Source organism: Pongo abelii, chromosome 7 (assembly GCF_028885655.2).
Source record: "Pongo abelii isolate AG06213 chromosome 7, NHGRI_mPonAbe1-v2.0_pri, whole genome shotgun sequence".
Taxonomy (NCBI): Eukaryota; Metazoa; Chordata; class Mammalia; order Primates; family Hominidae; genus Pongo; species Pongo abelii.
Window position 1 is genome coordinate 82575695 of NC_071992.2, and position 25742 is coordinate 82601436.

General features: G+C 38.9%; 1 protein-coding gene across 1 annotated transcript in view; it reads right to left on the bottom strand.

Annotated features, from left to right (window-relative positions):
- CPA6 (carboxypeptidase A6) overlaps positions 1-25742 on the bottom strand; it is a 317040-nt gene that overhangs the window by 36182 nt on the left and 255116 nt on the right. Inside the window, exons 7-8 of the mRNA XM_063726667.1 lie at positions 23342-23452; positions 22741-22831 (exon numbers count right to left, since the gene is read on the bottom strand). Coding sequence (XP_063582737.1) covers positions 22741-22831; positions 23342-23452 — 202 coding nt within the window. The remainder of the gene's footprint in view (positions 1-22740; positions 22832-23341; positions 23453-25742) is intronic.

Below are 25742 nucleotides of genomic sequence, written 5' to 3' on the forward strand. Positions count from 1 at the left end.
CAGTAGGTACACGGAAAATCTCCATAACTTCCTCTTAATTTTGCTGTGAACCAAAAACTGCTCTAAAGAAGTAAAGTCTTGGGGGGAAAAAAAGGCACTTGTCTACAGCTTTCCCACTCTCACCCAGTCAGAATTTCTCCTTCCTCTGGGAGCGTGACCTGGGTGCCTCTATTTCTTGGCTTTTATTAATACTCAGCCTTGAAATGCAGCTGGCTTGTCAACCTCACTAGACTATTAGTTCCTAAGAACAAGAACCAAGTATTATTCGTACTGGCCCAGCATTGTGCTTTGCTCATAGCAGGGGATCAATAGATGTTTACTGAATGAATCAATCTGCCCCACAGCAAGGTCCCTCTTAGTCTATCACATAAAAATTCCATTTGTGTTTTACATTTTAAGGTCAGTTATTATAATATAACGTTATAATAAGAGGTAAGAGATTGCATAAGAGCCTGAACAATGATGCTGTTTTCTACCGTTATGGCATAACCTGAAAATATGTGCAAATAAAGGTAGAGATACCAGCAAATATGAATGAATAATAAGGAAAGGGAATCAATAGTTTTGAATCATATTATTACTTTGTCTTTTGTTGTTACCAATCTACATTCTCAATCTAGGAGTAGTGAATGAGATGAATTAGCGCTAGCTTATTTCTTAATTGTGGAATTTGCTGGAAGGCCATTCTGGAATCTTTCTCTCAGAACTATGCAGGCTAGAATGAGATGCCAAAACCTCATTTTAAATAGATGCCAGTAAAATAAAACAAATTTATTGCATTATAATAAAATATATCACATTAAAGAAATTGTTTTTGCTGATATACTTGTTCTATTTATCTATATAATAAAAGAATATATTTTTGTGAATGTTTTGAATCAGTGTAAAACTGTTCACTTTCTCTCAATCTGTTTCACAGTCAGCATCTCTAGGGAAGTACCAGGAGAGAAGATGGGAGAGGCCACAGGCACAGGAAGCAGTGACTTGGTGTTGATTAGACTAGATTGAATATAACTCAGTGGAACTCTACTTTGCTCTTCCCCACCCCTTTCCCATTTGGTGGGGGTAGTGAGTGGAGGCGTGAGGAATGGTGGTGGAAGGAGCATAATACGATTTCTTTATGGGCCCATGAGGCCTCTTTTTGCCCCCTCCCTGTTTTACTAACACAAACAAATTAAGCTGAATAATAAGCAAGGAGAAGTGTTTTGAATAGTGGTTGTGCATTCTAGAGGCTTTAGTTAAAATTTTTAGGTTTTTTTTTTTTTTTTTTTTTTTAAAGAACACTGACTTGTTTTTACTGTTTAAAATATTTTTGAATGGCCAATGGACACACATGGGATGCCACACAGATTGCTTTCTCCTTCGTCTGTCTAGCCATCTATTTTTTTTCCCCAGAAGCAACCACGTTCACTGCTTTTTTGGGTATAAATCCAGGGATATTCTGTGTTTTTAAGCAAAAAGCCAGTTTTATTATATCCATCTGTGAAAAAAAATCTTTTCTACACAAATAGCAGTATTTTTTTTTACATCTATTGATCTTACCTTGCTTTGTTCAACTGTGTGTGTGTATGCGATCCTGGAGATTTTCCATGTCAGTGCATAAAATAGCAGTCTCATTCTGGCTAAATATAATATTTTACTATATAATTGGAGCCTAATTTACTTAGCTAGTCCTCTGTTGAGCATTTGGAATGCTTCTAATCTCTTGCTATTATGCAGAGGATTGCAATGAATATCCTTGTACATATATAATTTCCCACATATGTGAGTATAGTAGTAGGATATATTCCTAAAAGAATCACTTAATTAGTCAAAAGGCACATGTATTTCTTTTTGGATGGACATTGCCAAAGACCCATTCACACTCAAAAGCAATGTGTAATATTGCCTGTTTTCCACATCCTTCCAATTCTCTTGTCTTTCTCTTTCTCTTTTAACATGTAGAGCTGTGCTGTATCAGAAAATTATGAGTATCAATACGTCCAAGTTAGCATGAAAGAAAAGGTGTTTTTAAGTATCATTTGCATATAGATAGGTAGAGAAAAATACAGTGAAGAAAATTAGAATCAGTTTCCTTGATCTCAATACTGCCTGAAGAAACATTCCAAAGTAGCATTCAAGCAGAGTGCCTGCATATAGATGGTGCTCAATAAATATTTGTAGAATGATTTCTGTGGCTCTATTGACTTTTGATAAATTCTTGGAGAGGTATAGTCAAATGACCTAACTTAAAGCCTCATAGTGGTAATAAGATTTTACATTTAAATTATATTTATCTCTGGGATTCATTTTAATATATGCATCTTTTAAGAATTATTCAGCTTAATTGGTTATTTGGCTAACCACTTGTAGGTTGTATGGGAAAAATAAATGCAGAAAACATACTATTAAAGGCAAATTTGTTCTTTAAAGAAGAATTCTGGCTGGCACCATGGCTCATGCCTGTAATCCCAGCATTTTGGGAGGTCGAGGCGGGCGGATCACTTGAGGTCAGGAGTTCGAGACCAGCCTGGCCAACATGGTGAAACTCTGTCTCCACTAAAAATAAAAACATTAGCCAGGTGTGGTGGTGCACACTTGTAATCCTAGCTTCTTGGGAGGCTGAGGCAGGAGGATTTCTTGAACCCAGAAGGCAGAGGTTGCAGTGAGCTGAGATTGCACCACTGCATTCCAGCCTGGGTGACAGAGTGAAACTCACTCTGTCTCTCAAAAAAATAAAAAATAAAAAAATAAAAAAATAAAAGAAGAATTCTAAAACTAAGTTTAGAAAACTTTTCTTCCCCAACTTTTATTTTAAATTTGGAGATATAAGTGCAGGTTTGCTACCTGAGTATGTTGCATCATTCTGAGGTTTGGGGTATGAATGATACCATCCCCCACATACTGAGCAAAGGACCCAACAGTTAGTTTTTCAACTCTTGTCCCTCTCCTTCCCTCCCACCTCTAGTTGTTTCAGTTTCTACTGTTGCAATCTTTATGTCTCTGAGTACACAATATTTAGCTCCCACTTATAAGTGAGAACATGTGGTATTTGGGTTTCTGTTCCTGCATTAATTTGCTTAGGATAATGGCCTCCAACCTAATCCATGTTGCTGCAAAGGACATGATTTCATTCTTTTTTACAGCTGTGTAATATTCCATGGTATATATGTATCACATTTTTAAAATCCAGTTCACTGTTGATGGGCATCTAGGTTGATTCCTTGGTATTGTGAATAGTGCTTCAATGAACATGCGAGTGCGTATGTCTTTTGGGTAAAACAATTTGTTTTCTTTTGGATCTATATCCAATAATGAGATTGCTGGGTCAAATGCTAGTTCTAAGTTCTTTGAGAAATCTCAGAACTGCTTTCCACAGTGGCTGAACTAATTTACATTCCCACCACCAGTGTATTAGCATTCCTTTTACACTGCAGCCTTGCCAGCATCTGTTATTTTTATTATTTTTTAATAGCCATTTTGATTGGTGTGAGATCGTATCTCATTGTAGTTTTGATTTACATTACTCTGATGATTAGTGATGTGGAGCATTTTTTCATGTTTGTTGGCTGCTTATATATTTTCTTTTGAGAAATGTAGAAATGTCTGTTCATATCTTTTGCCCATTTTTAAATGGGTTTTTGGTTTTTGCTTGTCGAGTTAAGTTCCTTATAGATTCTAGATATTAGACCTTTGTCAGATACATAGTTTGTGAATATTTTCTCTCACTTTGTAGATTGTCTGTTTACTGTATTGATAGTTTCTTTTGCTGTGCAAAAGCTAAAGCTCTTTAATCAGGTCCCAATTGTCAATTTTTTTTTTTGTTGCAATTGCTTTTGAGGACTTAGTCACAAATTCTATCCCACAGCCCATGTCCAGAATGGTGTTTCCTAGGTTTTCTTCTAGAATTTTTATAGTTTGAGGACTTACATTTAAATAGTTAATCCAACTTAATTTTTGTATATGGTGACAGGTAGAGATCCAGTTTCATTCTTCTGCATATGGCTAGCCAGCTATCTCAGCACCATTTATTGAATATCCCCATTGCTTATTTCTGTCGACTTTGTTGAAGATCAGATGGCTGTAGGTGTGTGGCTTTATTCTGTGTTCTCTGTTTTGTTCCATTGGTTGATACATCTGTTTTTGTACCAGTACCATGCTGTTTTGGTTACTGTAGCCTCATAGTATAGTTTGAAGTCAGGTAATATGAAGGCTCCAGCTTTGTTCTTTTTGCTTAGGATTGCTGTGGCTAATCAGGCTCGTTTTGGGTTCCATATGAATTTTAGAATAGTTTTTTCTAAATCTGTGAAAAATAATGTTGGTAGTTTGATAGGAATAGTATGGAATCTGTAGACTGCTTTGGGCAGTATGGCCATTTTAATATTATTAATTTTTCTAATCCATGAGCATGAAATGTTTTTCCATTTGTTTGTGTCATGTAAGATTTCTTTTAGCAGTGTTTTGTAGTTCTCCTTGCAGAGATCTTTCACTTTCTTGATGTATTCTGGTAGTTTTATTTTATTTTGTCTATTGTAAATGGAATTGCTTGATTTGGCTCTCAGCTTGAATGTTATTGGTGTATAGAAATGCTACTGATTTTTGTGCATCAATTTTCTATCTCGAAACTTAACTGAAGTCGTTTATCACTTCCAGGACGCTTTTGGTAGAGTCTTTAGAGTTTTCTAGGTAGAGAATCACGTTATTTGTAAAGAGAGCTAGTTTAACTTCTTTTTCTATTTGGATGCCTTTTATTTCTTTCTCTCGCCTGCTTGCTCTGGCTAGCACTTCCAGCACTATGTTGAATAGGAGTGGTGAGATGGGCATTCCTGTCTTGTTCCAGTACACAAGGGGAATGCTTCTAGTTTTTCCCGTTCAGTGTGATGTTGGCCCTGGGTTTGTCATAGATGGCTAGTTTCTGGAGGATTTTTATCATGAGGGGATGCTGGATTTTATTAAAAGCTTTTCCCATGTCTATTGAGATACACATATGGTTTTAATTCTGTGTATGTGGTGAATCACATTTATTGATTTGTATATGTTGAACCAAACTTGCATTCCACGAATGAAGCCTACTTGATGATGATGAATTAACTTTTTAATGTGCTGTTGGGTTTTGTTTGCTAGTATTTTGTTAAGGATTTTTGCATCTATGTTCATCATGTATATTGGCCTGTAGTTTTCTTTTTTCATTGTGTCTCTGCCAGAATTTGGTATCAGGGTGATGCTGGCTTCATAGAGTAAGTTAGGGAGGAATCCTACCTCCTTAATTTTTTGGAATAGTTTCAGTAGAATTGGTACCACCTCTTCTGGCAGAATATAGCTGTGGATTCATCTGGTCTGAGGCTTGTTTTTTTTTTTTTTTTTGGTAGGTTTTTAATTACTGCTTCAAGTTTGGAATTCCATATTGGTCTGTTCAGGGTTTCAATTTCTTACTGATTCAATCTGGGGAGATTGTGTATTTCTAGGACTTTATCCACTTCCTCTAGATTTTCTAGTTTGTGTGCATAGAAGTGCTCATTATAGTCTCTGAGGATCTTTTGTATTTCTGTGAGATCACTTGTAATGTCACTTCCGTTGTTTCTGATTGTACTTATTTGGATCATCTTTTTTTTGTTTGTTTGTTAATCTAGCTAGCAGTCTATCGATCTGGTTTATCCTATCAAGGAATCAATTTTTTGTTTCGCTTGTTGTTTGTATGAATTTTTGGTCTCAATTTCATTGAGTTCTGCTCTAATTTTAGATTTTTAATTTCATCTGATAGCTTTGAAGTTAGTTTTATCTTGTTTTTCTAGTTGCTGTATGTGTTATGTTAGGTCATTAATTTGGGCTTTCTAACTTTTTAAGGTAGGCATTTAGCACTATAAACTTTCCTCTTAACACTGCCTTTGCTGCATCCCAGAGATTTTGTATGTTCTATTCCTGTTTTCATTTATTTTAAAGAATTTTGTGATTTCTGTGTTAATTTTGTTGTTTACCCAAAAATCATTCAAGAACAAGTTGGTTAATTTCCATGTGACTGTGTGGTTGAGAAAACATTTGAAAGAAGGAAAAACAACACTAGTCCTTCAATTCTGGCATTTTAGTATATGTTTCCTCAGTCTTTTCACTCCCTATGTTTATAGTAATGTGTATGTATCATACACACATATCTGTCACATATAAATATAGATTCATCATTATGTATTTTACAGAATTAAAACCAGTGAAAAAATAATTACATTGCCAGCATTAGGCTCAATAATATACATTCTTTTATTATTTTAAAATAAACTTTTTATAAATTTTTGTGGCTTCCTAAACTTTACCAGCTGAATATATATTAATTTATTTAAACATTGCCTTGTTCAACATTTGGGTCACTCTTCTCACTATAAATGACATTATGGTCAGCATCTTTTTCTGTTTCCTTATAATGTATTTTCAAAACACAATGTTTAGAACAAAGGGTACAAACAGGCTCAAGGTTCTGCCTCGAGTCTCTTCTCTGTTCACTGTTCACGTGTACCTGGGCAATCCAATCTGCTTGCAAAGCTTCAATCACTCCCTTTGTGCTGAGGACCCACAAGTCTATATGTTTAGGCTAGACCTTTTATAATACTCCAGATCTATATATATTTACCATTGTCTATCTTCCCCTCCATTCCCACAAGTACCTCAAATCCACTGCTCACAATTGGACTCATGTTTTTCACCAGATTCTGACCTCCTACTAGCTGCCTAATCTTGGTAAGTAGTGCTTGTATCCACCAGGTACTCTAACCAGAAACAGAGTCATCCTGGATACCTCCCTTTCCCTCTGCTTCTCTGTCTTGCTGGTGTCTTAATAAGTGCTGCTTCCACATTCCTTGTGGTTTCTCTTCATCTGCTTTATTGCATCATGGCTTATGGTCCTGCTGTAGTTTCCTAACCAGTCCTTTGGTTGACACTGTTGCTCAAGATACTCAAGGATCAGTTGTTTTCTTCCAGCTTTAAAACCTGTAAGGGCGACTGGGCACGGTGGCTCATGCCTGTAATACCAGGACTTCTGGAGGCCGAGGCAGGCAAATCACTTGAGGTCAAGAATTTGAGACCAGCCTGGCCAACATGGTGAAAACCCATCTCTATTAAAAATACAAAAATTAAGCCTGGGAGACAAGAGCGAAACTCCGTCTCAAAAAAAAAAAAAAAAAAAAAAAAAAAAAAAATTAGCCACACGTGGTGGCAGGCTCCTGTAATCTCAGCTACTTGGGAGGCTGAGGCAGGAGAATCGCTTGAACCTGGGAGATGGAGGTTGCAGTGAGCCAAGATCATCGCACCACTGCACTCTAGCCTGGGCGACAGAGCAAGACACCATCTCAAACAAACAAACAACCCCAAAAAACAATCTGTAAGGGCTCCCAATTATCTTGTGTTTGTCAAACATTTCCACTAAAATACCCCTAACAGGCAATGCCATCATAGACCGTTAGTTAAGAACACCTTTGAAATCCTCGTTTTATCTTAAAAAATTCACGTGAACTATAAGGTTTATTTGATTATATGTTTGGGTTTATCTTCACATAAAATAATTCTGCTTCCAAAATCTTTCAGTGAAATCGATGTGCCGTGGCTGGGCACGCCTGTAATCCCAGCACTTTGGGAGGCTGAAGTGGGCAGATCACCTAAGGTCAGGAGTTCGAGACCAGCCTGGCCAACATGGCGAAATCCTGTCTCTACCAAAAATACTAAAAAATACCAGTGGGTGTGGTGGCAGGGGCCTGTAATCCCAGCTACTCGGGAGGCTGAGGCAGGAGAATTGCTTGAACCTGGGAGGTGGAAGTTGCAGTGAGCTGAGATCACGTCATTGCACCTGGGTGACAAGAGCAAGACTCTGTCTCAAAAATAAAATAAAATAAAATAAAATAATAATAAGAAGAAGAAGAAAAAGAAAAAGAAATTCATGTGCCCTGTAAGTGGGCAATAACCTTTTATGACTTTCTCTGTGACATAACCCCACTTGCAAACACATCAGTTTGAATAACATGGCTTCTAGAGTAAAATCTGCATAGCTCAGCATGGCATGGAACCTCAGCATGTACTGTATCTCTGGGTCCTCACTTCTCACTACTGCTTCCTGTCATCCCTCATCAGAGCCATACAGGGCCTCTTGCTGTCCTCACCACATTCCATCCTGTTGACATGCCCCATATTTTCCTCAGGTCTCCACCTGTGTCCCTTACCTAGAATGCCCTCTTGACACTGCATCCTTTGCTTTATTTACCTTCTGCCCTACAGTTTAGTATACTCTGGTGTCAAATATATTCTTAATTTTCAAATCTGCCCTTCTATCCTCTATGAAGACTTTTCTGACTTGATCAAGTGTGAATATACGTGTATGTATTTATATATATCTATTTCTATTATAGTTTCTGTCATGGTTAATTTTATGTGTCGATTTGGCTAGGCCACAGCACCTATATAATGTTTGGTCAAACATTACTCTTAATGTTTTGCGAGGGTATTTCTGGATGAGATTAACGTTTAAATCAGTGGGCTTTGGGTAAGGCAGATTATCCTCCATAAAGTGGGTGGGCCTCATCCAATCAGTTAAAGCCCTGAATAGAACAAAAAGAAGCTGGGCATGGTTGCTCATGCCTGTAATCCCAGCACTGTGGGAAGCTGAGGCAGGGAGATCACCTGAGGTCAGGAGCTTGAGACCAGCCTGGTCAACATGGTGAAACCTCGTCTCTACTAAAAATATGAAAATTAGCTGGACGTGGTGGTACATGCCTGTAATCCCAGCTACTTGGGAGGCTGAGGCAGGAGAAGCACTTGAACCCAGGAGGCAGAGGTTGCAATGAGGTGAGATTGCACCACTGCACTCCAGTCTGGGTGACAGAGTGAGACTGTCTCAAAAAAAAAAGGAATGACCACCCCCACCCTTCCTGTTCTTCTCTTTAGCAAGAGTGAATTCTGCCTTCAGACTTGAACTGCAATGTGGGCACATCCCTGGGTTTTCAGCCTGCTGGCCTACCCTGTAGATTTTGGACTTGCCAACCTCTGTAATTGTGTGAACCAATGCCTTAAACATGCTGTCTCTCTCTATACATCCGATTGGTTCTGTTTGTCTCTTTTCCCTTCTCCACTCCCTCTTTCTCTCTCTCTTTTTTTTCCCCTTCCCTTCACTCATTCTAATCTCAGTGATTTGAAACCCCATGAAGACAGGGAATCTGTGGCATCTGTCTCTGCTTCCCAAATACCTAGCTCACAATGTGGCAGATAAAAGGCATTCATCTCATATTTTTGAATAAATGGAGGAATGGATCATGTTCCCTTTTTTTTTGAGGCAGAGTCTCACTCTGTCACCCAGGCTGGAGCATGATCTCGGCTCACTGCAACCTCCACCCCCAACAGGTTCAAGCCAATTCTCCCACCTCAGCCTCCCAAGTAGCTGGGATTACAGGCATGCACCACCATGCCCAGCTAATTTTTGTACTTTTAGTAGAGACGGGGTTTCCCCATATTGGTCAGGCTGGTTTCAAACTCCTGACCTCAAGTGATCCACCCACGTCAGCCTCTCGAAGTGCTGGTATTACAAGTGTGAGCCACCACACCTGGCCTTTGATCATGTTTCTGATGCGCCTCACCAAATTGCTTTCTTATGCCCCAAGAGATATATGCTATCCCAGTTACAGCGTCCAGCTTAGATGATCACATTAAACATTTTGGGAAATAACCTAACACATAAATGTTACACTGTTTTATTTTAATATTATTTTTGATTATGAGGAGGCTGCTCGTTCTCTCATGTTTGTTTATTTTCATGAATTGAGACTCTGCGCTTTTTAAATTTCTTTAACCTACCAGAGTCTTGGAGATTTTCTTCACATTTTGTGTGGACTATTAAAATTATTTTTATGTAATGTTTGATTCTGAAGTGTTTATATAAAAATGATAATAAAACATTCTCTGCTGTATTTGCTGCAAATACCTTTTTTTTCACCTGGTTGCCTATCTCCATTTTGATATCTTTTAAAATAACAATTCTTCACATAATAAAGGTATATTTATATCTACAATTCAATGTGGTATATACCATGGTTCTCTAAAGATGCAGATAATAATATTCTTAGATTAGGCTTTTATTATATTTTGAAAGCAATGCATTCAAATGGGAAGGTATAATTAGAATCCAAATATCTGCACTCGATGATCCATTTAGTATGCAGTAGCCAGAAGGAGTCTCTTAAAAAGCAAGGTCATATTGTTCCTTGGTTCAAAACTCTCCAGTGCTCTCCCATCCCATGCAGAATAAAATCCAAAGTCCTTCCTTCGACACAGAACCTCCATTATCTTGCCTCTGACCACTTCTGCCTCTTCTCCTACTCCTCTCTCTCTTCCTCCCTCAGCTCAAGCCAGACACTCTCCTGGCTCTTCCTGAAACCCACCAAAGATTTTCCCAATGCGGGCCTTTACATGACCATTCCTTCTATGTGCACTGTCCTTTCCCTAGACTTCCTCCCCTCCCACGTGTCATCAGGGTGGGCTTCCCTAGGCCACCTAAAATAGCTCACCAACCCTCACCCCTGCACTGTCTAGCATGTGTAACAACCTGACTTTCTTGGTTTTCTTCATTGCTGTTTTCCCCAGTAATCAGCTAGTTGAATACATGAATGACTAAATTCAAGGATGCATCTGATAACCTCTGAGGTGACAACTATATAAAATGCATTTGGTATTTTTTTAATTGTAAAAAAAATCCTTTTCTCTTACATATTAAAAATACTCCTAACATTAGTGTTTTTTTTTGATCGTTTTGTTTTTTGGCACCTTCTGTGTTCTATAGTTCACTAGGGTTTTGTGGAGTTTGGGAATTGCTGTTCTGGAAGACAGAACAAAGGCAAGGTGACTGCCCATCTGTCTCTTGTCATTATTCAGCATACCTCAGCTTTTCAACAATTATAAAAGGTGGTAGATAAAAAGAATATCATCATTTACCTACATCTGTGTTTGAGAATAGCATTCAAAAGAGATGGTTTTAATAACAGAAAAGTTACTTCATAAGGAGTTTGGATTAAAAACAAGAATATAAATTGAAAGAGAATTGGAAACCTGAAAATAAGGAAAATATTTAATAACATTAGTGACCCAGGAGGAATATAATGCTATAATGCTTATGAGACGATAAAAATGGTAACAAGGACCTGAAAAATCAAAGCAGTTATATAGGCATGAAATTTATGAAAATAAAAAATAGCATGACTTCTCAAATGCAAATGATACAGCTGGAGGAAAATTATCAGAGAGATGTATTTTGTTATCAGTGAAATCAGAAATGCAAAAACACTGAAAAGCAGCCAATATAGTGGAAAAGGAATTAATAGGTAAGGGCTTTTTAAAAACCTTACTCATATGCTGACAGAAAGACTGGAGACCTCCTAAAGACTGAGCAGCATGGGAGTGTTACCTGCTGAAACAGGGACAATACAATTATTGGGCTTAAAAATCAGTACCAAATAAAAAATCAGTAGCTTAGTGTCCCAAGAGCCAAGGCAGTGATTCTGCCACCTCCCCCATGTCTCACTTCAAAAATAGCATTTTTATGTGCTGCTCACTCATTGACTTTCAAAACTAAGTTATTTGTAAAAGATTTTTATTTTATTTTATTTTATTTTATTGAGACAGGGTCTGGCTCTGTCACCCAGGCTAGAGTGCAGTGGCACAGCCTGGGCTCACTGCAACCTCTGCCTCCCGGGCTCAAGCAATCCTAACCACCTCAGCCTTCTGAGTAGCTGGGACTACAGGCATACGTCACCATGCCCAACTAATTTTTGTATTTTTTTGGTACAGACAGGGTTTTGTCATGTTGCCCAGGCTGGTCTCAAACTCCTGTACTCAAGTGATCTGCTTGCCTTGGCCTCCCCAAATGCTGGGAGTACAGGCATGAACCACTGCGCCTGGCTTGTAAAAGGTTTTTAAACTTTGTTTGTAATGTCATTATCAAAAACTTCAGCAAATATATTTATTCATGATGTTGCAATAGATGTTATAAATAAACTAGATATTGTCCTTCAAACGCAAATTCTTACATATTTACTCACAAGAATAATCAGAGAAATAAAACAATATAGTGTTTTGTGTATACACACAAAATGAGTCCCAAGCATTATTTATAATCTGTTGTTACAAAAAATTCATTTTAAAAAGCTTCTGGGCATGTTCTGCCTAAGGATCATGAAATATAAAACAGGGAGAGGAAATGATTTTTGCATATAATCAGTGTCTAGATTAGGAAAAGAACAACTTAAGAGCCACTTAACAAAAGATAGAATAGCTCTTTTTAGCAGTGTATTAGCTGGAAAATAGGTCTGAATAGGAAGAGAAGAAAAGGAAAGCTTTTTGTATTTTCTTTAAATCTTAGAAACAAAAGATTTCCAGTTAGCCTGTGATCTTCTATCCGAGAAAGAATGAAGTTTGCAAAAATATGTTTAAGGTTGGTGAGAGAGAGGAGTGCTGAAAGGGATTAATATATTCCCCAGATGAGTAGTGCTAAGGAGGGAGATAATAGCTGACTAATATTTCTAGTAGATACATTATTTTAAAAGGACAAATTAGCATGGTAGATGGCAATGAAATATGAAAAGGTAAGATAGTAGCAGTAATGAGTACAAGGAAAAAGAAAAATTGAGCTGAATGTTAGACAAAGCTTATGAAAGAATTCTTGGTGAAAGTAATAGATACAAAGTAGGAAATGAAATGTTTATGAAAGACTCTGTACTGGTCAGAATTTCATGAAAAGGCACAGAATCCACTATGGCTAGTTTTAAGGGGATTTTATTTTTATTTTTTGAGACAAGGTCTCACTCTGTCACCCAGGCTGGAGTATAGTGGTTTGATCTTGGCTGACCGCAACCTCCGCCTCCCAGGCTCAGGCAATCCTTCTGCCTCATCCTCCTAAGTAACTGGGATTACAGGCGTGTGCCACCACACCTGGCAATTTTTCTATTTTTTGTAGAGACGGGGTTTCTCCACTGTTGCGCAGGCTGGTCTCGAACTCCCGGGCTCAAGTGATCTGCCTGCCTAGGCCTCCCAAAGTGCTGGGATTGCATGCTTGAGCCACCATGACTGGTAGCAGTGGAGATTGAAAAAAAAGTATAAAACATTTTGCAGAGCCTTCTTGGAAGACTTGACCAGGAAGGCTACTGTCTCTCCCAACATGAGGAAGAAGCACATTCAGAGGAGAGCCAAGAAGGTGAGCTGCTTTGGATGAACCACACACTTCAGTAATGTTAGTGGACAGTAGGACCATGGAAGTCATAGAAAAGCAACTTCCATCTTTCTTCCATGCTTTAAAAGCTGAGGTGAGCGTACCAAAGAGGTAGAACCTAAGTCACACCCAGATCCCTAGCTTAAGGAGTTCTAGAAATGCAGCTTTTATTTATTTTATTTTTATTTTTATTTATTTATTTATTTTTTGAGACGGAGTCTTGCTCTGTCGCCCAGGCTTGAGTGCAGTGGTGCGATCCTGGCTCACTGCCACCTCCACCTCCCGGGTTCAAGCAATTCTCCTGCCTTAGCCTCCTGAATAGCTGTGACTAAAGGAATGGGCCACCATGCCTGGCTAATTTTTTGTATTTTTAGTAGAGATGGGGTTTCACCATATTGGCCAGGCTGGTCTTAAATTCCTGACCTCATGATCCACCCACCTCGGCTTCCCAAGTGTTGGGATTACAGACGTGAGCCACCACCGCTGGCTGCAGCTTTTATCTTTTTGGCCTCAGCAGTACAGGAAGGCACTTAGAAAGAGTTTGGAATGGATGGTGAGTGCCTATACCCATAATGCACACTACTGACTTCATTCTTAGAGAAACTAAAAGGAGAACACCTAAAACAACAAAATCAGAAACATATTTAAGAACCAGTTCTTCTGGTCGGACATGGTGGCTCACATCTGTAATCCCAGCACTTTGGGAGGCTGAGTTGGAAGGATCGTTTAAGCCCAGGAACTTGAGACCAGCCTGGGCAATATAGTGAGACGCTATCTCTATGAAAAATAAAAAATAAATTAGTCAGGTATGATGGCTCACACTGGTAATCCCAGCTACACTCAGAAGGCTGAGGTGGAAGGATTGATTGAACCGAAGATGTCGAGGCTTTTAGTAGAGGCTGCAGTGAGCCATGATTACACCACTGCACTCCAACCTGGGCAACAGAGCTAGATCCTATCTCAAAAACAAAAACAAAAAAACCCAAAAAATCAGTTCTTTCTAAGTTTCAGCATTCATTGTTAGCTCTCCCTAAGTATCAAAAGGACTGTTATAAAGGATTTGAAAGACAACATAAGAGTAAGAAATACCTTCAAGCCACACTTTTATTTGGAAACTGTGATACTATTGTTGTGACATTGTTACTTGTAGGAGGCAGCAAAGAAGAAAGTAAGTTGTCTGGCATTGGTAAGTTCTGGAGAATCAAGTGCAGATAAGATTGTTTTAGATACACTATGATGAGGATAAAAGGCCTTAACACCATCATCAAGAAGTCAGGCCAGCACTAATTCTAATTGTATTAATGTCTAAAATGATAGCTGGGTTTTCTAGCAATATGATGGAATTGTGGCAGATACTGTGATAAAAGCTCCTGCTACAAACATATCTAAATGATCAAGAAAACAATGTAAATACACGGCACAGTTCTCAAAAATGTTCCTGAGAGTACAAGAGTGAAGAGGGAGCTGGAATAACGGCTGAAGCTGAAGCAAAAGCTTCAGGCTTGCTTGGGATGTTTGCTGGTCTCTGACCTGGAGGCTTGTTTCAATGGCCACATGTGGTGGAGGCAGGGGATCAGCATTTGGGTTCTCAGTTTGCAGGAAAAGGGAGCAAGACCCAGACACACACCTGGGAGTCTCAGAGCAGGACTCTTTCTGTCCTTTCCTTCCCTTCCTTCCCCTCTCTTTTTTTCTTTCCTTCTTTCTTTTTCTCTTTCTTTTTCTTTCTTTCTTTTCTTTCTTTCTCTTTCTCTCTCTCTCTTTCTTTCTTTCTCTCTCCTTCCTTCCTTCCTTCCTTCCTTCCTTTCTTCCTTTCTTTCATACAGAGTCTTGCTCTGTTGCCCAGGTTGGAGTGCAGTGGTGCAATCTCAGCTCACTGCAACCGTTCAAGCCATTCCTGTGCCTCAGCCTCCCAAGTAGCTGGGATTATAGACACGTGTCACCACACCTGGCTAATTTTCATATTTTTAGTAGAGATGGGGTTTCACCATGTTGGCCAGGTTGGTCTCAAACTCCTGGCCTCAAGTGATCTGCCCACCTCGGCCTCCTAAAATGCTGGGATTACAGGTGTGAGCCAACATGCACGCCCCAAAGTAGGACACTTTCCATGAAAATGTGGGCTACAAAAATCTGCCTTCATGGGAAGATGCCAAACTCTGGCTGGGAAAGAAAAAGGTCTTCCTGGAGAATTCATAACCATATGCCTGACATCTCATGGGTTTGTAAACTATTTCAAACTATTTGCATGGTATGTGGTGGTCCAAGGTCAGAAATAGAAATAGTACCTGGGGATCTTCCTCTACTTCCCTCTTACCATACATTCCCAATCTCTCATTTTTTTTTTTCTATTTCATTTTGGATAAAACAGTTCAATTCATATGGTTATTCTGATACCTAAACTACACTTCTGCAGTTACACATTGTTTAACTCTTTAACCAAATGAGTAAAAGTAATCATTCATGGCAACTTGATCCCTAAGGAGTCAGACTATGGTTAGAAACAGACACTGAAGTCAGTCAGATTTGACTTTTCATTTGAGCTCAATTCATAATCTCGAGCAAGTTCCCTAACTTCTCTCTTAGTTTCTTCATCAGCCAAATAGGGATAATAATAGCATCTACCAATGAGAAGTTCATGTTGAGCATTTAGCACTTACTTGGCACATAATGAATCCTTAAGAAATGCCAGCCATGTATCAACAATGGTGAGCAAATCCTTATGACCTAAATTTCTACATATCCAGGATTCTAGGTCCTTAACTTCCTTTATAAAAAGCATAACTAAGACCAGGTGTGGTGGCTCATGCCTGTAATCCCAGCACTTTGGGAGGCCGAGGCGGGTGGATCACGAGGTCAGGAGATTGAGACCATCCTGGCTAACACGGTGAAACCCCATCTCTACTAAAAGTACAAAAAAATCAGTTGGGCATGGTGGCGGGCGCCTGTAGTCCCAGCTACTCGGGAGGCTGAGGCAGGAGAATGGCTAAACCCAGGAGGCGGAGCTTGCAGTGAGCTGAGATTGCGCCACTGCACTCCAGCCTGGGTGACAGAGCGAGACTCCATCTCAAAAAAAAAAAAGAAAAAAAAAGTAAAAAAAAGCATAACTAAGCATTACAGTTTAGCTCATTCATCTTCTAGTTTTAAAATTTTCTACCAATTTTGTTAGATATTAGGTAATTTATATCTTTTCATATTAAATTGGTTGTTAAGCAAAGAATACTATAAGCCAACAGATCTTTTCACTTTGTATTTCTCCAGGATCCCAAATAATTTCTTAGGAGTAGGATGTGAACTCATTAAATCTTTCAAGACTTTCTTATATAATTTCTAGCACTTTGCAATATAGAAGGGGCTCAATACATTCGTTTGGATATAAAAGTGGATTAATGTATGTTAGAGTCATTACTAACAGAGTTGGCAGGAATCTTAAGGGCCAAGTTTGACCAGTTAGTTGATGTTTAATCCACATCAACATGTCATTCTCAGCCAGAAGTTATCTGGATCAGAGCTTGTCTATTAATCTCCAGTGACAGAAATTCACTCTTCTAAGGCAGTGCATTCTTGCTGTGAGTTCCATGCCTCTGAAATTTGATGTGGATTAGTTCTCTCCCTGAGCTTACCTTGAAACCAGACTCAGCACTTCATCACATCCCCAGGGTGATATTGTGAAATATATATTTGGTCTTCATCCTGTTTCCTGGAATACATACAGCTCCTAAAATCTTTAGACTCTCTGGAGTGATGAGTGTCTTTGTATGCTAATAGGATGACTGGTAGCTGGGGGTCCCTAGGCAGCTTCAGAATGGGGACAGGTCACTGAAAGACCAAGGCATGATGAGAGGGTTGGGACTTTCAGTGCCACCTCCCCAACCTCTTGGGAAGGCTTAAGGTTAAGCCAATCACCAATGGCCAGTGATTTAATCAAGCATGCCCACATGATCAAGCCTCTGTAAAAACCCAAAAGAACTGGATTCAGAGAGCTCTGGATAGCTGGACGCATGGAGGTTCATGGAGGGTGGTGCCCATGGAAAGGGCATGGAGCTTTCATGCCCTTCCCACATACCTTGCTCTATGCATCTCTTTCATCTGGCTGTTTATCTGTATCCTTTATAATAAACTGATAAACATATATAAAGTGTTTCTGTGAATCATTGTAGCAGATTGGACTGAAAGAGGGGGTCTTGGGAACCCTGATTTATAGCCAGTCATTCAGAAGTACAGGTCACAAGCTGGCATTTGTAACTGGCATTTGAGGTTGGGGGCAATCTTGTGGGACTGAGCCTTTAACCTGAGGAATCAGACACTCCCTTTAGGTAGATAGTGTCAGAATTGAATTGAATTATAAGACACCTAGCTGGTGTCCACTGCAGAGTTGCTTGGGGTTTAGCAAGAAAACCTCAAACATCTGGTGTCAGAAGTGTTGTACTAAGAAAAGTAACAGCACTTTGGGTTTTTCTGATCATTCCTTACCCAGAGGGCAGATCCAATTCCACAAATCCTTATGTTGGGGCTTAGAAATTGACACCCCTGGCTAGGCATAGTGGCTTATCCCTGTAATCCCAGCACTTTGGGAGGCCGAGGCAGGTGGATCACTTGAGGTTAGGAGTTCGAGACCAGCCTGGCCAACATCTCTACTAAAAATACAAAAATTAGCCAGGCGTGGTGGTGGGTGACTGTAATCTCGGTTTGGGAGGCTGAGGCAGGACAATCGCTTGAACCCAGGAGGCAGAGGTTGCAGTAAGCTGAGATCACGTCACTGCACTCTAGCCTGGGTGACAGAGCAAGACTCTGTCTAAAAGAAAAGAAAGAAAGAAATCGACACCCCCAATATAGAACCCTAGCATGCTAATTATTTTCAATTAATGGCCCTTGAAGAACAGCAGATCCTGGAAGAAGCTTTATGCTGATATTTCCTTATCTAGCTCAAGTCCAGACCCACCAAAGAAGAAAACAGTTACCTGTAGTCCTTTCTCTGAGTTTTCATTAATTTAACTCATATCGCAGGAAGAGACTGAGGTTTGTCAACACACCTGGACAGGCATTTGTCATCAACTGTTGTCTGCTGTATGTTCTTCAAGTCCATTGAATTCCCCTAAAAGTCTTTCACCATGCCTCAATTTGCCACATTTCTCCCTACCCCTATAAGGAAGGGTTTATAAACCTCTGTACCCCATTGGATTATTGGGTAATCATCCTTCTGTGATTCCCTCATGCTATGCATGTTAAAATAAAATTTGTATGCCTTTCATCCTATGAATCTGCCTTTTGTCAGTTGATTTTCAGCAAAACTTCAGAGGACGAAGGGGGAGTTTTCCCTTGGCCCTACGCTTAGTGAAATAGATTGTACTGAATATTACCTGTGGTGGTGGTTGTGAAATGCTGGAGAATTTGCATACTTCACAGCAAAGTTTAATTGCAATCCTCTATATGCAGTTTTGAGTACTAAAGTCTCTTTCCATACAGTCTAGCAACATTACCTCTTTTTATTGCTCTCTTTGCCCCAAATTTAGGCTCTGAAATTCTCTATATTTTCAGAACAATTCAGTTTAGGTCCTCAGCTAGTATAGCTCTCTCCAAACAAAAGCCACTCAGCTGGAGGAACTCATCGTTTTAGAAAGCAGGCCAGTGGCCATCTATTGTTATTTCATAGGGATTGGCTGAAAACCACCAATTTGTAATGGTTTCTCTCTTCACCCCAGATGATCTACCCAAATGATTGCTCAAGCACAACAGCCCCCTGCTCCACTTTTTTTTTTTCTGGATAGAGTGGGAGGGTGGTGGTCAGAAAAGGGCATATATAGAGAGGGGCACATGTGGTTGGGCTGCTAAAAAAAATCATATAGTTTTCTCCGTATTACATCTAATTTATAATATTAGGTAACGGAGTGTTCTAAGAGTTATTATGCTTCAATAAGTGCCTAACTTGCTCCTAAATAGAAACAAAAACATCTTTATAGTAGCTTGTTTTATAATCAGCTATAATTCACATATTATGAAATTCACCCTTTTAAAATGCACAATTTAATGGCTTTCAGTATATTCACAATTGTCACATCTCATTCTAGAACGTTTTCATCACCCCCAAAAGAAACCCCTTACCCCTCAGCAGTTACTCCCCAATTTTCCCCTCTCCTCAGCCCCTGGCAACCACTAATCTACTCTCTATCTCTATAGATTTGCCTATTCTGGACATTTCATTTGCTCTTTTGTGACTGACTTTTTTCATTTGGCATAATATTTTTAAGTATCTATGCTGCAGAATGTATCAGTACTTCATTCTTGTTATGCCCAAATAATATTCCATTCTATAAATATACCACATTTTGTTTATCTATTCATCAGTTGACAGACATTTGGGTTGTTTCCACTTTTTGGCTATTATGAATAATACTGCTATGAATATTCATGTATAAGTCATTATGGGAACAAATATTTTCATTTCTCTTGGGTATATATATGTCTAAGAGTGGAGTTGCTGGGTCATATGTTTTTAACTTTTTAGGGAAATGCCAAACTGTTTTCCAAAGTGGCTGCAGCATTTTACATTCTCACCAGCAAGTATGAATGTCCCAGTTTTTTTACACCCTCACCAACACATGTTATTGTCTTTTTATTATAGCCGTCTTAGTAGGTGTGAAGTGGTACCTATTCCTATTGTGGTTTTGATGTACATTTCTCTGTTGGCTAATGATGTTGAGCATATTTTCGTGTGCTTATTCTCTTTTATATATCTTCTTTGGAGAGTATCTTTTGAAATCATTTGTGCAATTTTAAATTGGGTTACTTGTGTTTTTATTGTTGAGAGAATTATTTCCATGTTTTGAATAGAAGTCTCTTAGTAGATATATGATTTGCAAAATTGTTTTATGTTCCATAGGTTTTTCTAAATAGTAATTTGTATTTAGGCAACACTTGAATTATTCAGAAGTTAAAGATTAAGTATGGATATTATCCAAACCCTTTACCTTTCTCCTGGATTTCTTCCAATTCGGAAAATCAGTGCTTACAGCATATTTTAAAAAGAATGCACAGAGGAAAGAAAAAGCACAGTGCTTCACAGAAAGAATGTGCTCGATTAACTTTGGCAAATGAATGAATGAAATTTATGCATTTATTCCTGGGTCCTACCACTACTCTGACTTGTCGAGTCCTTCTGGGGGACTTTCAGACCAGTGATATTCATCTTACGGGTGAAACACCCTCAGGGGAGCTATGAAGTATTCAAAAAGTATGCCTGTCTGTACATGCATGCTGGACTATTCCACATGCACGCACTAAAGCATAACCACTCTCACACGGGGATCCACGATTCTTCACGGTAAAAAGCAGTTTCATGTTCTGCTCTTTAATTTCAAGAATCACTGACTTAAGAGAAAGAAACAGCTGTTTTTGTCACTTCCATGCTGACCCTACAGTGTTTTCAATGGTCTGGGCATTTCTATGTCATTTATGCTATGGATGTTTATTTGGAGGTTCACTTTAGGGAATTTCATACTTACCTCAATACCCCTGACCTCAGAGTGATTCCCACATTGTAGTTCCCTGTCCCCTTCATGCAGCACATAACCGCGGGGGGATGGACCTGACCCTGGGAGGGAGGCAGGTCACACTTGGCTGCCTGCCTATCAGATCAGCTGAATCCACTCTGGAGAGAGACCTTGCAGCTGACACAGTACCAGCCAGGCTGCCTGCACTTCCCCATCACTTCCAACAGTCTATCGAGATCATTTTGCAACTGCATTTGACATAATCCCTTGTATATCTTGAGTGTTGGCTCACAGAAAAAATCAGAATGATTCAAAACTGGAAGAATCAAAGGAATTCTAGTTGGGGCTGCAGTTGAAACTGAAAAACCAAAGAAGGTGTGTGTATGAAGGAAGCAAGCTGGGTAAAGGAAGAACAAAGGGAAGCAAGACCTTACTTGCAACCTGATATAAACAGGAGTCTAAGTTTACACAGGCAGAGCCGGCTGCTGCTAGAATTACTCAGTTCAATTACCCATCCAGGGCACTCATACAGATGCCCGTAGGCGTGCATATGACATATATGTGGATGCAAGTCTCCGTTAACAAGCGAAACATCCCTGTCGTTATGAGTATGGAAAATGGCCCCATCAGAGAGAAGGGAAAGTGAAAAGTTTTTTTTAAATTAGTGGATTTCAGGAGTTAATGTGCTTGTTGTCTCAGTATAGGTTGGAGAAAACAATTTCTAAACAGAAATAGCCATCTGTAATACCACATCATAGTATTTATACAATGGTTTTTTCCCCTTCATAAATGCAAGTACTTTTAAGTGTACATTATTGCTCATCATCACAACATTCCCGTGAAGAAAAGAGGCTGTTTCACCAATTGATCTGAGGCTTAGAGGTGAACTGACTGTTCTGGAGGTCAGGGAACAAGGGATAGGTTACTGATACTTAGATCCCAGTTTGGAGCTAGGAACTAAATTAGACATTTCACATGTATAAATTCCTTTAGTCCCTATAAGAACCTCATGAGGTGGTTGGCATTATAATTTCATAGATTAAATAAAATTGCCGAAATTACTGAGCTAGTAATGGTAGAATCAGACTACATTTGTCTTATTTTAGAGCCATATTCTTTTAGCTATGTCATGTTCTTATTTGCCAATTCTAATTGACTGAAGCCTCTTGCTTGGAGGGATGTGTGGAAGGAATCAAAGCCCACGCCCAGTTATTCTAGCTGATGCTAGTGGGATGGGAGGATTGGCATCTCACATAGAATCTAACCCTCATTGTAGAATGAGTGAACGTGGAATAGGCCTCATTTCTAAGGGACTAAAGGAAGGATTTCCATTACACAAGGGTCTATATTTTGAGGGAGCTATAGAAAGACTCAATAAAAAGGCAGCTCCTAACGACTGCATTTTGATAATAATTTTCCATCCTCTCCTTTTTCTGCTGCAAGTAAACTAGCCATGACTAATTTTCTCATTTCTCCCTGACACTTGCCTCCTTCTTTCTTCAGTAAAAAGGTCTCCTTCCTTAAAATGACACCTTCCTTTTATTTTAAAGGTGATTATTAATGAAACATGGAACGCAGCAGAAATACATTCCCAATGTGCATGGTCAATCCACGTATGACCAGCAGAGTAGTAGAATATAGACAAGGTCGTGACAGCTCTGACCACGACAGACAGACGAAGGCAGGATCAGTGGTGCTTGTATGAAAAGGATAAAAAGATTTAACCAGAATTATACTACACCACAGTTCATGTTTTAATTTCGGGAATGACAAATATTCCTCAGTTTGCTGCTTTTACATATGTATTTAAATTTTCAGTTTTCAGGACCGAATTGACAGATTTAAAATCCTTGATTTTTATATATTAAAAAAGAATCCTTTCATTTTCTTTTTGCCAATTACAGCTATCATGTACGTATCTGTACCTTTCTCTACCAGGTTTTCACATACAGAAAAACATGAGTCTCCCACGAGAGTCCTCTGGGCTCATATTTTGCAGAGTAAAACCTGCAGAAACCTTTGGATCTGGATCCCAGTTGGTCCCAAACTTACCACACCACTTCACTTTCCAGTTTCTATTGGCATCCACTCCACGGCAGCGAAACTTTGAGTTCCTTGACCTTGTTTTTCTCCAAAATCGATCCTAGACATAATTAAGAAAACAGGTGCAGAGAAAAATACTTAAAAGGTTATTCACATGCATTTTAATAGCTCAATCAATGAACGAGTCATACCACTGAGGGGAGAGTTCTCCTGTGAATAGACAAGCCCAGGGAGTGAAAAAGAACACTGGATTAGTAGTAGAGACCCAGGTTCATGCTCCAATTTCTGCTACAAACTTCCTGTATTTTGCCTTCTCTTGGCCCCATTTCTTTGTAGGCAAAATTGAATGGGCTGGACTAGACCAGTGATTTTTCACAATTTATTTGGAAGAAGGAATCTTTATTTACGTGGAATCTCTACAAAATCTAGATGTGAAAATGAAATCAAATTGTTGGTGCTCTGATTGGGGAAAGAATGAAGGCCTCTTTTGCATCTCTGGAATCACTTAGCTGACTGCCTGTCCAGCTTCCTTCCTGTCCTGGAAGTTTGTGACTCTGTTTTCTATGATTTATTTAGTCCTCTTTTCAACTGGGTAGGCAAACTGACTTACATTGGTCCAACTAAAATGGTATCCATCGACGTTAAACACAGGCATGATATAGAAATATAGATGACTCAACATTTTTCTCATGGCTGGGTCACTGTTATATGTTAGAAGAGCCTAAAAGACAAAGGTGAGATTTTTCTTTTAAATTGGTCCCCAAAAGAGGAAAAAAGAGTGTGAGATATCCTTTCTACCTATGAGAAATACCAAATACTGTGGTTTAAAAAGTCATAAACTAACATGAAGTTTACTCTTCAATATTGTAAATTCTCTGTTAAGACTTCTGTCTGAATTAAACTCTTTATTATCAATAATCTTTTAGCAGAGCTGTTAAAAGAGATCAATTGGGCAGCCTCTTAATCGTAATTAAGATCTGGCTACAGTTTTAGGCTGATTAAGAAAGCAACAACATAGATAGGATTTGTATAACCACCTGCTTTTAGATTCCATTCAATTGTGGACAAAATAACTACCTAAATCTATTTGATAGCTTTACACGATAGATCATAGCACAGACCAGCTGCATGTCACTTAATTGTCTAATTAGTAGCAGCCTCAAACCTTGGAAACTACTGCATTGAGACTCTATTTTTTTCTCCTTACTTTTCTATAAAAAATTTAATGAACAATACAACATCTTTGACATCTTTATTGTGGCTCCTTTGAAGTCTTGCTTTTGTGATTGGATTTTACTTATATTGTGCCTGACCCCAAGTCTGAAGATTCTGCACTACAGATTGGCCTCAAATAGAAAAGCATTGTATGTGCTTTTGAGAAGATAGACATTTTTAAATACCATTCTTATGGAATGAACCTTTTAAAAAGTTCTTTATGATGCATGTTTGTCTATGTATAGAATATCTTGGAGGAGCACATAGGTCATTTATAACAGTGGTTGTCTTTATGGAGGGGGACAATGTGTGGGAAGGAAAGGAGAATTATCTTTCTTTCTTTTCTTTTTTTTTGAGAAAGAGTCTTGCACTGTCACCTGGACTGGAGTGCAATGGCACTATGTCGGCTCACTGCAACCTCCGCCTCCCAGGTTCACGCAATTCTCCTGCCTCAGCCTCCCGAGTAGCTGGGATTACAGGCGCGCACATCACCACACCGGGCTAATTTTTTGTATTTTTAGTAGAGACGAGGTTTCACCATGTTGACCAGACTGGTCTCAAATTCCTGACCTCGTGATCCACCCACCTCGACCTCCTAACGTGTTGGGATTACAGGCGTGAGCCACCACACCTGGCCTATCTTTCATTTTATACCTATTTTGATTGTTTGCATTTTTACCATATTAAAAACACAATTCTGATAAATGAATTTGTTTAAAAAAACCCCACTTGGCTGGGCATGGTGGCTCACACCTGTAATCCCAGCACTTTGGGAGGCTGAGATGGGAGGATCACGAGGTCAGGAGATTTGAGACCATCCTGGCTAACAAGGTGAAACCCTGTCTCTACTAAAAATACAAAAAATTAGCCAGATGTGGTGGTGGGCGCCTGTATTCCCAGCTACTCAGGAGGCTGAGGCAGGAGAATGGCATGAACCCAGAAGGCGGAGCTTGCAGTGAGCTGAGATCATACCACTGCACTCCAGCCTGGGCGACAGAGTGACTCTGTCTCAAAACAACAACAATAACAACAACAACAAACCCCACTTTATTGGGGTATTACTGACTAAAGAGTTTTACATATTTAATTAATGTATACAACTTGGTGCATCTTGAGATAAGTATATACCCATAAAATCATCACCATAATTTATGCCATAAACATATCCATCACTTCAATAGTTTCCTCCTGCTCTCTTTATAGATTATCATTATTATTTTTTGGGATAAGAACACTTAACATAAACTCTACCCTCTTAGGAAATTTTTAAGTATATAATACAGTATTGTTAACTATAGGCACTATGCTGTACAGTTGATCTCCAGGACTTATTCAACTCACATAACCAAAACCCTGTTTCCCCCTCCCCAAATAAAAGAATTCTAAAATTCTGTATAAACTGCCTTGGAAAATTAAATCCTTGAAATTTCAATCTTCTTTAACATCTAGTTAAGTAGGATTTCTGAAACCACATAAGCAGCATTCTGTATTTACATGGTAAGAATTCTATTCATAGAGAGAAATCTAATAATACAATTTGTTAGAAATTATCACTATATTTGAAATAATATTGAAAATATAGGGATACACTCAAGAACATGAGTTAAATACAATCTTATATATAATTTAAATATCTATGAGAGTAATACAAGTTCATAAACATTAATACCCTTCTCTCTTGTCCTTTTATTTAAGACTCAATGATAATTTGTCGGGCAACTAACTTCAATGGGACTTTCCTATATTCTTGAACTTCTGTTAATTATCTGAAGCCTCAAACTAGGCAGAAATCCCTA